This window comes from Prionailurus bengalensis, chromosome A3 (assembly GCF_016509475.1).
Source record: "Prionailurus bengalensis isolate Pbe53 chromosome A3, Fcat_Pben_1.1_paternal_pri, whole genome shotgun sequence".
Lineage (NCBI taxonomy): Eukaryota > Metazoa > Chordata > Mammalia > Carnivora > Felidae > Prionailurus > Prionailurus bengalensis.
Genome location: NC_057354.1, coordinates 121,725,945 through 121,738,643, shown reverse-complemented (window position 1 = coordinate 121,738,643; position 12,699 = coordinate 121,725,945). Strand labels below are relative to the sequence as shown.

The window sequence follows — 12,699 nt, the reverse complement described above, 5'->3', positions numbered from 1 at the left end:
CTAACTGAACCAGTGTTTCAAATGAAAGCAATGTGAGTGGTTTAGATTCAACTCTACCAAGAGAGCAGAGAGCTATGTAGCATTAGGGAACATAATTGTTAAAACAGTAACTATTCCAGGCAAACTGAACCAGGAAGAAAATAGTCACATGTAGCATAATAACTACTAGTCACTAATTAAAAAAAGAAAGATATTGGGGCACCTGGGCGGCTCAGTCAGTTGAGCATCCAACTTCAGCTCAGGTCATGATCTCACAATTCGTGAGTTTGGACCCGGCATCAGGCTCTGTGCTGACAGCTTGGAGCCTGGAGCCTGCTTCGGATTCTGTGTCTCCCTCTCTCTCTATCCCTCCCCAGCTCACTCTCTCTCTGTCTCTCTCAAAAATAAATAAATAAACATTTAAAGGAAAAAAAGCAAAGAAAGAGAAGCAAAGAAAAGCAAAGAAAAGAAAGAAACCATTTAGTCCCTCATTGGCATTATTAACACTATCAATACCTATATTCTAATTATGAGAAATTTTGTTATATATTATTTAAAGGATATATCTAAATGACAGATATGATTATTTCCTCCTTTTGAAAACCAACAAAACATACCTGATATGGCTTCTTCTTGCTGGAGATCTGTGAATATCAAACAGCGTGTTTTCTCTCTTTTTTTGATGAGCTGGGACTAAAAGAAAATAAAAAAGGACAACACAGAAATAACTAATAACAAATTGACAAACTGATGTTATCAAAGGAGTAGAAGTTACTTCTGTTAACTTTCTGAATGGAAGCTAGTCACAGGTGTTCAAGTTCCAAATACTATCTAGAAGGAGCACAACAAAAATAAAAACTTTGTGGATACCTTAAGTTGCAAGTAAACACTCTAAAAAGATGTTAAATTAAGTATTTGTGACTTTTGGTTAAACAAAGATTTTTTTTTGGTTACCACACCAAAAGCATAATCCATTAAAAAAATTAATAAATAGGAGTTCATCAAAATTACAAATTCTACTCTTTGAAAGACACTAAGAAAATAAGTGAAAGAAATAAGAAAACAAAAGAAAATAAAAGAAATAAGCTGCAGACGGACAAAATATTTGCAAATCACATATCTGATAAAGGACTGATACCCAGAATACATAATGAACTCTCAAAAACTCCATATTAAGAAAATAAACAACTCAATTGGAAAAAGCGGGCAAGAGATTTGAAAAGACACTTCACCAGAGATAACACTGGCAAATCAGCACATAAGATGCTCAGTGTCATTGAGGAAATGTAAATTAAAACTACAATAACTATGTGTTAAAATTAATTTCAAAAAGTTGACTGTAGCAAGTGTTGGCAAGAGAATGGTGCAACTGGGCTCCCATACACTCTCAGGGAGAATCTAAGTGGTACAATCACTTTGGAAAACAGTTTGGCAATTTCTTAGCATATTAAACATACCCTAATCACAAAACCCAGCTTTCCACTCCTCAGTGTTTATAAGAAAAATGAAAAAATATGCCCAAAGACTTGCACGTGAATGTTCACAACTTATTTATAATAACTAAATATTAGAAATGTCAATAATCCAAATATCTACCCACAAATGAATGTATAAACAAATTATGATATGTCCATACAATGGAAAGCTACTCTGTACAAGAAGAAACACATTGTTATATTCAACAACATGCATGAGTCTTAAAATTATGGTGAGTGAAAGAAAGACAATAAAGAGTATATTGTACATAAAATTCAAAAGAGTGTAAACTAATCTATGGTTATAGAAAGCAAATCAGATCAGTGACTGCCTCAGGATTGGGATGCGGATGGCGTAAGAAGGTTAGAAGGAGATTACAAACAGGCAGAAAGATATTTTGGGGGCTGATAAACATGTTCACTACCTTGATGGTAATGATAGTTTCATAGGTATATATCTAAGGTATTTCCAACTTGTCAAACTACATGTTAAGTATGTGCAACTGCAGTAAACTGTATTTCATTCATACCTCAATATTTTTTTTAATCTAAAAAGAAATGATTCAGAATCTTTTTTCTGTCTTTACACATCTCCCCCATTATTAACAAGGCTATCTGTGATAATGGCTCCTAACTGGAGTAATGTCTGCATACCTAGGCTGCATGTACTAGACGGCTGCCATAGTAACTCTGATTCACTCCTTCCAGAGAATCCAACATCGTTTTAGAGCATAAGAGTTTGAGTATCTCATACAAATATCTCAGTCCTTCCTTAAATACATTATGCTAAGCGAAAGAAGCTAGACACAAAAGGTCACAAAAAAAGCAAATCTATAGACAGAAAGTACATTAATGGTTGCCGGGGGCTGGGGGGATGAAAGTGTAGAAGTACAAAAATATTCTAGAATTAAACAGTGGTGATGACTGCATAATCCCTGTAAATAAACTCAAAACCAGTGAATTGGGGCACCTAGGTGGCTCAGTCAGTTAAGCACCCAACTTCAGCTTGGGTCATGATCTCGAGGTTCATGAGTTCGAGCCCTGCATCAAGCCCCACATCAAGCCCCACGTTGAGCTCCGCACTGCAAGTGAGGACCCTCTTGGGATTTTCTCTCTGCCTCTCCCCTACTCACACTTTCTCTCTCTCTCAAAATAAATAAACTTAAAAAAAACAAATAAAGAGTATTAAATAAACAAATAAATAAATAAATAAAAACTTTAAACTCCACAACACTTATATTTTTGAAGGGGTGGTACAGAATAAGCTACTCAACTACAAAACGAAGTTATTCAGGGGCGCCTGGGTGGCTCAGTCGGTTGGGGTCCGACTTCGGCTCAGGTCATGATCTCACAGTCCATGAGTTCAAGCCCTGTGTCGGGCTCTGGGCTGACATCTCGGAGCCTGGAGCCTGCTTCAGATTCTGTGTCTCCCTCTCTCTGACCCTCCCCCATTCATGCTCTGTCGTTCTCTGTCTCAAAAATAAATAAACATTAAAAAAAAATAAAAAAAGAAACAAAGTTATTCAGCATTTCTTACCTATTGGAGGTGCTTGGTATCTATCCACTGTTTTTCTTTGTCTCAAATTGTATGGTCTATCATTTTCTTCTCCTTCTGCCTCCTCAACTTCTATGTCTCCATCCTCCTCTTGAGATTCTAGTTTCCCCCACACAAAAGAAAAGAAGAACTGTTTTAACCCACAAGGAATGGTTCACTCTAGAACTGAATATTTACATTTTATCTTTTACTCTTTCTGCACAGGTAACATTTAAATGTGTCAACATTTTATGATACAGCATGTATCACTACAATTAAAAACCAACCTAGATAGATGAAAAAAAAAAAAAAAGCCTTTCCAACAAATAATACAGTTCTCTGCTAAATAACCTAGGTATTCTTATGATCTTTCAATCTCTTTGGTCATACAAAGGTATAATAGAAGACAAATCAAAATTTTACTAGAGCAAACTTCATTTTAATGCCCAGTTATCCACCAGTGAATGTTAGTATTCAAATACCACTCGGTAGTTCAAAAAATATGCTTACAAGATAATTACTAATGTTACAGCAAGAGCAATTTTTGTTGGCAATACAATGGTTTGTTAGGCCTGCTGACAAGAGATAAACACAAATTAGTTCTATTTTGGTAGGAAAATGCAGGTAGGAATTGGGAGGGAGCATGAAGCAGATTTCTGGGGTGTTAATACGTTTATTTCTTGACATAAGTGATCACTTTATAATTCACCTAACTATACACTTAAAAATAAATTATAATATACATAAATCTTAAAAGCTTATTTAAAAATAAATTATAACATACATAAATCTAAAAGTTTATTTTTAAAAAGTGGTTTGGCTATAACTATGATATGACATCCATTTATAGTTTAAAATAAAAGTCTGGGGTGCCTGGCTGGCTCAGTCATACAGCCTATGACTCTTGATCTCAGGTTTGAGTTCAAGCCCCACATTGGGTATAGAGATTACTTTAAAATAAAATCTTTTGAAAAATTAATTAAGTCATATGAAAATTTACTGGTTTATGGTCTCCAAATGCAATACACTTTGTGATTAACTTTTTAACCATAGGAATTATCAATATAACACAACCATATTAAAGCACAGGAAAAACCATAAAACCACTAGTGATACTGAGTGAAATAGGATACTAAAATGCAAAGCACTTTATATTTTAGTCATGACATCTGAAAGCATATTCTAAGTTTATAAATATTTTTATTATTAAGTTCTAGACAAAATCACCAAATATAGTATTATCTAAATTACTCCTACCCAAATAAATCTCTTTAAACCTTCGAAAAATATTGCTTTTTGAGAAACACCTGCACTATAACACACTATTTATTATGGGAAGAAATTCTAAACATGGCAGATCTACTTTGAAAACTCTATAAAGGTGTTCAGTTAATGAAAAGGCAAAAATCACATTATAAATCTGTCTCGCCTATACTGATTTTTCCAAAGGAAGCAATATAGAGGCTCTAACTGTAACAACAACAATATTTGCTCAGTAAAGCACCTTCATTAGAAGTATCAGCTCTTCAAAACTTGCTAATAATATATTAATTAGAGAATTTGAGAAATAAACCCATTCCTGTCCATCAAAGCTATACACATAGTAGGAACTAGTAAGATTTCCTTGTAAATAAAACTATCCTTCATTTACAATACACCAAATCTTCTGAAAATCCATTTCAATGAAGATTAACACCTACAGAATTAAACCCTATAGTGTGCTAGTCATGGATTTATAATCTTTGGGGCAAATGTACTTTCATCATGTTCCTAGCTGCAGCCCCACAAATTCAGCTGGGGTTCTTTAGTTCAGAACCCAGACAAGCCTTGGAAAAGAGCAGTACCACTCCCTCCACTAGAACTAGCAGTCCCTCTTTCTTTAAATTTTACCACTGACTCCTCAGTCCATAACTCAATTTGGGACCCAAATAATCAGAGATTCAGAGAATACGGGTAGAAGGTGACTGTGGATAAGGGCTTCCAATTAGAAACACAAAAGAAGCCTCACCTAACAACAAATCAGCTCATGGCAAATGTCACCAGATTAGGTCACTGGAGGGCTACCAATAGCTAGCTACAAATAAGATAAATTACATAAAGATGTATAGTGTAAAGGTGTTTTTCCAAATGAAGGTGAAAACTCAGAATGCCAATCAAATAAAAATTATTCCAAATTACACAATACAGACCTCTAAAGCCAAAAATCACCCACTCAGCAATATTACATGTGTATTACTTGTATATAATTTTCTTCCCTCCCCCCTGAACTCTGTAGTATTTATTTCATAAGGTGCTTTACAAACCTTCTTCTTCGCCCTCAGTAGACACTTCGTGATGATTTTGTATCCCATAACTATTTCTTCTCAGTGACTTTCTTCGCCTTTTCACTCTTGAATACATATCCATGTTTTCCTGTTAAAGAGAAAAATCTGTCAAATATTAACATGGAATTTATTCCTGGCTATAAATATCATTAACCTAATGGGATATGACCACTCTTGAAATTTACTGAGCACCTATTTGCAAGACGCAGATTCATGAAAAACGGAGCTTCCTGAAATTAATAAATGTAAGGGTCAAGAGGAAAAATAAAACAAACTTACAAAATATTTGAAAATTTAAAACTACAGTGCCATGAACACACTTTCTCAATCAAGCAAATTATAGCCTAGTAGGATGGAGTAAGATAAGTCACAGGTAACTATAAAACAAAGTAAAACAAGTTAAATGCCATAAAAAAAAAAAAAAAGGTACAATGTAGGAGTGCCTGGGTGGCTCAGTCAGTTAAGTGTCCGATTCTTGATATTCGGCTCAGGTCATGACCTCACAGTTCTTGAGTTCAAGCCACATATCAGGCTCTGTGCTGACAGCTCAGAGCCTGGAGCCTGATTGGGATTCTGTCTCCCTCTCTGCCCCTCTCCTGCTTGCACTCTCTCTCTCAAAAATAAGTAAATGTCAAAATAATATTTTTTTAAAAAATAAGAAAGGTAGTAGGGGGGCCTGGGTGGCTCAATTGGTTAAGTGTCTGACTCTTGATTTCGGCTCAGGTCATGATCTCACGGTTCATGGGTTCTAGACCTGCATCAGGCTCTGCACTGACAGCACAGATTCAATCCCTTGGGATTCAATCTCTCCCTCATTCTCTGCCCCTCCCTTGTGTACGCTCTCTCTCTCAAAAATAAACAAACATTAAAAAAAAAAATGCTTTAAGGGGCGCCTGAGTGGCTCAGTCAGTTGGGTGTCCGACTTCAGCTCAGGTCACGATCTCACAGCTCATTAGTTCGAGCCCCACGTCGGGCTCTGTGCTGACAGCTCAGAGCCTGCAGCCTGCTTCGGATTCTGTGTCTCCCTCTCTCTACCCTCCTCTGCTCGTGCTCTGTCTCTCTCTGTCTCAAAAATAAATAAACATTAGGGGCTCCTGAGTGGCTCAGTCGGTTAAGCGTCTGACTTCGGCTCAGGTCATGATCTTGCGGTTCATGAGTTCAAGCCCCACATCAGGCTCTGTGCTGACAGCTCAGAGCCTGGAGCCTGCTTTGGATTCTGTCTCCCTCTCTCTCTGCCCCTCCCCTGTTCACGCTCTGTCTCTGTCTCAAAAATAAATAAACACTAAAAAAAATTTTTTTTTTTAATAAACATTAAGGGGCGCCTGGGTGGCGCAGTCGGTTAAGCGTCCCGACTTCAGCCAGGTCATGATCTCGCGGTCCGTGAGTTCAAGCCCCGCGTCAGGCTCTGGGCTGATGGCTCGGAGCCTGGAACCTGTTTCCGATTCTGTGTCTCCCTCTCTCTCTGCCCCTCCCCCGTTCATGCTCTGTCTCTCTCTGTCCCAAAAATAAATAAACGTTGAAAAAAAAAATTTTTTTTAATAAAAAAAAAATAAAAATAAATAAACATTAAAAAAATTTAAAAAGACTTTTAAAAAATGCTTTAAAAACAAAAAAGGTACAACGTACTATAGAATTCAGAGAGATGATCCTCTTGTTGCTAACGGGAAGGGAGGCAGCATTTGAGATGAACCATGAAACAAAGGTAGGACTACAGCAGTCCCTAACCAAAAGTATTACCAGAAGTAAAAGATAAAGGAAGAATTATTTGTTTACACTTGGGCAATAGTGTGTGAAAAGATAAAGTTGAATCCTGATTATGAAGGTCAAGGTATTTCTAATTAATTCAGTACACAATAAAAAGAACATCAAAGGTTCAGATCAGAAAAGGAACAGAATCAGGGGCGCCCGGGTGGCCTAGTCGGTTGAGTGTCCGACTTTGGCTCAGGTCATGATCTCACAGTTCGTGGGTTCAAGTCCCGCATCAGGCTCTGTGCTGACAACATGGAGCCTGCTTGGGATTCTTTCTCTCCTTCTCTCTCTCTCTCAAAATAAATAAACTTAACTAAAAAAAAAGAAAAAAAAAAAAAAAAGAAAAGTAACAGAATCAGAGCCATACTCTAAGATAACTGTTCTGGCAAAAGTATAGGGAATCTTTTGGGAAAGGTTGCAGCAAATACAGTTAAGGATAGAAGAAGAAAACATAAAATCCCAAACTAAAGAGGAACCAAAGAAAAGGAACAATTCTGTTAATTTAAGAAAATCCAGTGCTGCTCACTCTCCGTCTGAATCCCTCAACCAAAATAAAAAATATTTGCAAAGGTTGTTAAAGTAAATATACTCACAAATTCTGTATCTGTCCACATTCTAAGTCGTTCTACTTCTCCTGACCGACGATTCCGTCTGATGTTAATGTTGTCCATTTCCTGTAGTACAGCTTCAGCAGTACTACAATCACATAATAAAACTAGGATTTAGACAATTGTGAGACCACATGTGGCATACACATGAAAGAGCACTCTTCATCAAAGCATAATTTAATTATCTCTGATATGTAACTGTAGATAGCATCCTAATTAAACATCTTTCTGAATCAGCAGCCATCAGAAGATAATGTCCCCCCTAAAAATCCAGAACATCTTCTACCTTAATATATTTAAAACTTACAAAATAGAACTTTTGTTCATAATACTCCAAATATTTAACTCCACAGTGCCACTATAAATAACTACTAGATCCAAGGCAATGAAAATAATAATAATAATTCAATCTTTTTATTTGAAGATGGTGTTAAGAAAATTTATAGGATAAACAATCTGTAAAAAGTTTAAAGCCAACATAAGGTTAACCGAACAGATATTTTTTAAAAATTAGAGAACACTGACCTCCATGAAATACAGGCTGGCATTACCACATTTTACCTTTTAAACACATTTATATAGTACTTACTATGTGTCTAGATAATGATCTAAGTACTTAACAAATAATAACTAATACTCAAACTTGACATTACCACTATAGAATATAATTTTTCTTCTAAAATGGGATGGTACTGACCTGCCCTCTCAAGGCCACTGCAAGGATTAAGTAGGATAATTTATCATCTGAGAAGAAAAATTTCATTGCATGTAGATACTGAGCAATCGACTAGGCTCATTCACTAGCTATATCCCATATACCCAGTCTCAAAAAACCTTTAATTCAAAATCTTGACTAAGCAAAACTATACTTACTACATATCAATAATGGAACCTAATGTTGCTTAAAAATTGTCAAAAACAAATTGTTAATGAACAAATAATAAAGGACTAGAACAGTGAAGACAGAATAAAATTATTTTCTATACTATTTACACACAAGAGCTTAAAAAGGAGGAGAAAAATTTAGCTATTACATAAACTACTAAAACTAATAAACTGACTAGAAACTGATAATAACTGCTAATCACTGCTAATTCAAAGTAAGTTTTAAAATAACTGAGGCGCCTGGGTGGCGCAGTCGGTTAAGCGTCTGACTTCAGCCAGGTCACGATCTCGCGGTCCATGAGTTCGAGCCCCGCGTCAGGCTCTGGGCTGATGGTTCAGAGCCTGGAGCCTGTTTCCGATTCTGTGTGTCCCTCTCTCTCTGCCCCTCCCCCGTTCATGCTCTGTCTCTCTCTGTCCCAAAAATAAATAAACGTTGAAAAAAAAAATTTTTTTTAAATAAAATAATTACATTTATCGCTAAGTCACTGCTTATTTTTTAAAACATAACAAGCTTAAAAATCAATGGTTTTTTTTTAATCTGAAATTTGATTTTGAAATTCTGAAATCTGAAAAATCAAGTGAATAAATTAATTAAATGAAACTGCTTACTGTTTAAGCATTCATACCTATTTACTAGTTGATCAAATAACAAACTCTGGTTCACGCTTTCGAATCTGTTTTTCCTGGAACGACAACTTTTTCTGACTTCCATGTCACCATTTATACAAGAAAGGTCCCCATCTCCCTTCTTTTCCCCTCGAAGGGGATGGCTTCGAAGGGCTACAAGAAGAGAGAGATTTACATTTCAAAGTACAGAGTATAAAAAGAAAAAAAGAAAAAATACATCAAAAATTACTTTTAAAAGACTACAAAAAATTCAATATAACCTCTTAAATAGTTTTAATCTCCAATAATCTAAACTTTTGATAACTGTTTATAACCCATCATAATAATTTAAATTATTTCATTTGTACTGATTTCTCAATGTTTAACAATTACATAAGTATTCGCTATGACTGAAATCCAGTCATTTCCAACGATATGCTGAACATTCTAGTAAATCACTATTTTACCCCACTTTAACACTTACTCTAATAACATTAGTAAGAATTTCAATACTAACCATTTCATAACAGAATACTCACATAAGCTACTATGTCCGTTTGGTAATGTAGCACCAGGCTGAGAAGTTAACCTAGAACACAATTATATTTAATATGCAAACACATCAACATTCATTTAAAGAAGCAAGAAACGTAATATTGGTGGAATCATTTTAATCTTTAAAATGTCAGCAATATTATTTTTTAATACTAAAGACAACGTCTTTTTTTACTCTAAGATTGGTAATGCACCAATTAATAAAATATACTAGCTAAGCATCATTTCATTACAAGAAAAGCTTTAATAACAGATTAAAAATTGAACTTACTCTGTCTTCAACTCTATAAAGTCCAAAGAAGAAGCTTAAGTTTAACATGTAGTATAAAGTTAACTGATATTATAAGCAGCAATGGTTACAGACATTTATTATTGGTTTTGGTTAACAAAATAAAATTCAAACAGTGACAAATTTATTCAAACAACAGACTGTAAGAAGAAAAAAGTCTTTGAACACCAAAACTATTTAATAATTTCTCCAATATATTTAATTCACATTCTAACCCACCAAATGAAAACTTAGCTAATTTCTCAAAACAGTCACTGTACAATTCTCCCTTTTGGGTGGAGGAAAAGAAATGTTAATTCAGCAGGAAGATACTTAAATGATCATCAAAACATCAAGACTTAAAAAATTCACAGTATGCTTTGTGAAAACAAAAACTAAATTGCTACATAATAAAAGAAGTGTCAATGTAAACTAAGATATTTCTAAAATACCCAACAACTATTATTTTCAAAATTTAAGAAAAATGGAAAGGACATTCAGAAAAAAACAAATACATGATCTTCTGTATGGTTTGCACAAAATTCTCTTTTAATGGAAGTATACTTGATACACAATATTATATTAGTTTTAGGTGCATAACATAGTGATTGGACAAGTCTATACGTTATGCTGTGCTCATTACTAGTGTAGCTACCATCTCACCACACAACACCACTACAACACCACTGACGCTATTCTCTATGCTGTGCCTTCTATCCCCATGACTTATCCATTCCATAAGTGGACGCCTGTATCTCCCACTCCCGTTTGTACACATTTTCTTAACAAAAATATTCTGGTTTTGGTTACTCCAGCACTTTTCATGTTCAATTTTAAATGTTAAATATTAAATGTTAATGATAAATGGCCCTGCCTAATAAAGGTCATGGATCAGATGATTAAAGGATATACACAAAAACTCAAGCTGTTACATGTACACATACTGTCAAAAACAAAAACACTCCAGCCCTCCTTTCCCCCAGAAAAAAACAAAACTACCTTGTTCTAATATACTACACCTCTTCAAAGTATTTCATTTTTAGTACCTTTGTATACAAAGTACACTATAAAGTAATGAAATTGGTATATTAACAGGTCTTTCCTTAGAAGATTATACATGTCAAATTCTCAGGAACCCACCTAAAACCACACAGAAAAGTCAATTTTACTACGTCATAAATCTACTTTGACTTCGAACCTAACATAATACTAACTCAGTATGATGAGTTTACTTACAAGTGCGGGCTCAAAATGAATTTTAGCATATGCAAAAACCAAACGACTGAAATTTTACATATTTAAATTATCCAAAAAAAATAAGATGCTAACCTTGAAATAATTCTACAAAAGAAACCTAAAACTTTCTGAACAGTAACATCACTGGGAAAAAAAAGTACAATAAGCCTTTTTGTCCCTCTGAAGAAGACAATGCTTACTTGGCTTTTACTTCATTGCTAATGAAATCTGTTTTAAAAAGGAAAAATAAAAACTTATTCTTCAATCAATCCAATTATCTTACAATCATAGATTATCATTTTTCCATTACCATTTCTTTTTATAAAATGAAAAACAAGAAAGAGACAGAATATTAAATATCTGGATATGAAGAGAACACTAGAATTTTAAGAGTTGGCCTTCCTGTATAATAATACATAAGCCTAAAAAGCCCCATGAATCAAAGTTCCCAAAAGTTAATCGCTTAAAATGTAACTAGGTGAGTTCACTGTTTAAATGAAAGCTCCTGGAGCACCTGGGTGGTTCAGTCGGTTAGGCATCTGACTCTTGATTTTGGCTCAGGTCATGATCTCACAGTTCATGGGATCGAGCCACACGTCAGACTCTGTGCTGTCAGGAGAGCTCATTTGGTATTCTCTCTCTCCCTCTCTCTCCACCCCTCCTCCACTCTCTCTCTTTCTCACTAAATAAATAAATTAAATAAACAAACACATTTTTAAATAAATAAAAATTGTTCTGCCAATCAACAGTAATTTCTTTTTTTTTTTTTTTTTTAATGTTTACTTTTGAGAGATAGGTAGACAGACAGAGTGTGAGCTGGGGAGAGGCAGACAGAGAGAGGGAAACAGAATCCTAAGCAGGTTCCAGACTCTGAGCTGTCAGCACAGAGCCCGATGTGAGGCTCAAACCCACGAACCGCGAGATCATGACCTGAGCCACAGTTGGACGCTCAACCGACTGAGCCACCCAGGTGCCCCCACAGTAATTTCTTTTAAAAATTCAGTAGTCAAGGGCGCCTGGGTGGCTCAGTCGGTTGAGCGTGCGACTTCAGCTCGGGTCATGATCTTATGGTTCGTGAGTTCGAGCCCCGCATCAGGCTCTGTGCTGACAGCTTGAGCCTGGAGCCTGCTTCAGAGTCTGTGTCTCCCTCTCTCTCTGCCCCTGCCCTGCTCACTCTGTCTCCGTCTCTCAAAAAAGTGAATAAACATTAAAAATATATATATTTTTTTAATTTAGTAGTCATTACAAAGTCCTTTAGGATTCATTATTTTTCATGGTTAAGACTAATTCTTATATATATTCACTTTTCCCCCAAATGAATTATATTTTTAGCACAGTTTTTTTGAAAGAACTTTAATAATTTTACTTTAGGTGCTCATGATAGATTATCAAAATAAAGGAATCAGGATTCTTAGGCTCATGACATAAAAACAAATACAATCCTTCAAATAAATCCTGATTTTCATATTTACACTATCTC

At 35.3% G+C, this 12,699-nt stretch overlaps 1 protein-coding gene across 3 annotated transcripts in view; it reads right to left on the bottom strand.

The window, feature by feature from the left end:
- Positions 1-12,699, bottom strand: part of ATAD2B (ATPase family AAA domain containing 2B) — a 167,684-nt gene that overhangs the window by 130,209 nt on the left and 24,776 nt on the right. For all 3 annotated transcript variants that reach the window (XM_043604443.1, XM_043604444.1, XM_043604445.1), the window contains exons 3-8: positions 9,700-9,749; positions 9,181-9,334; positions 7,655-7,757; positions 5,292-5,400; positions 2,992-3,108; positions 597-672 (exon numbers count right to left, since the gene is read on the bottom strand). In XM_043604443.1, the coding sequence (XP_043460378.1) occupies positions 597-672; positions 2,992-3,108; positions 5,292-5,400; positions 7,655-7,757; positions 9,181-9,334; positions 9,700-9,749 (609 nt within the window). The remainder of the gene's footprint in view (positions 1-596; positions 673-2,991; positions 3,109-5,291; positions 5,401-7,654; positions 7,758-9,180; positions 9,335-9,699; positions 9,750-12,699) is intronic.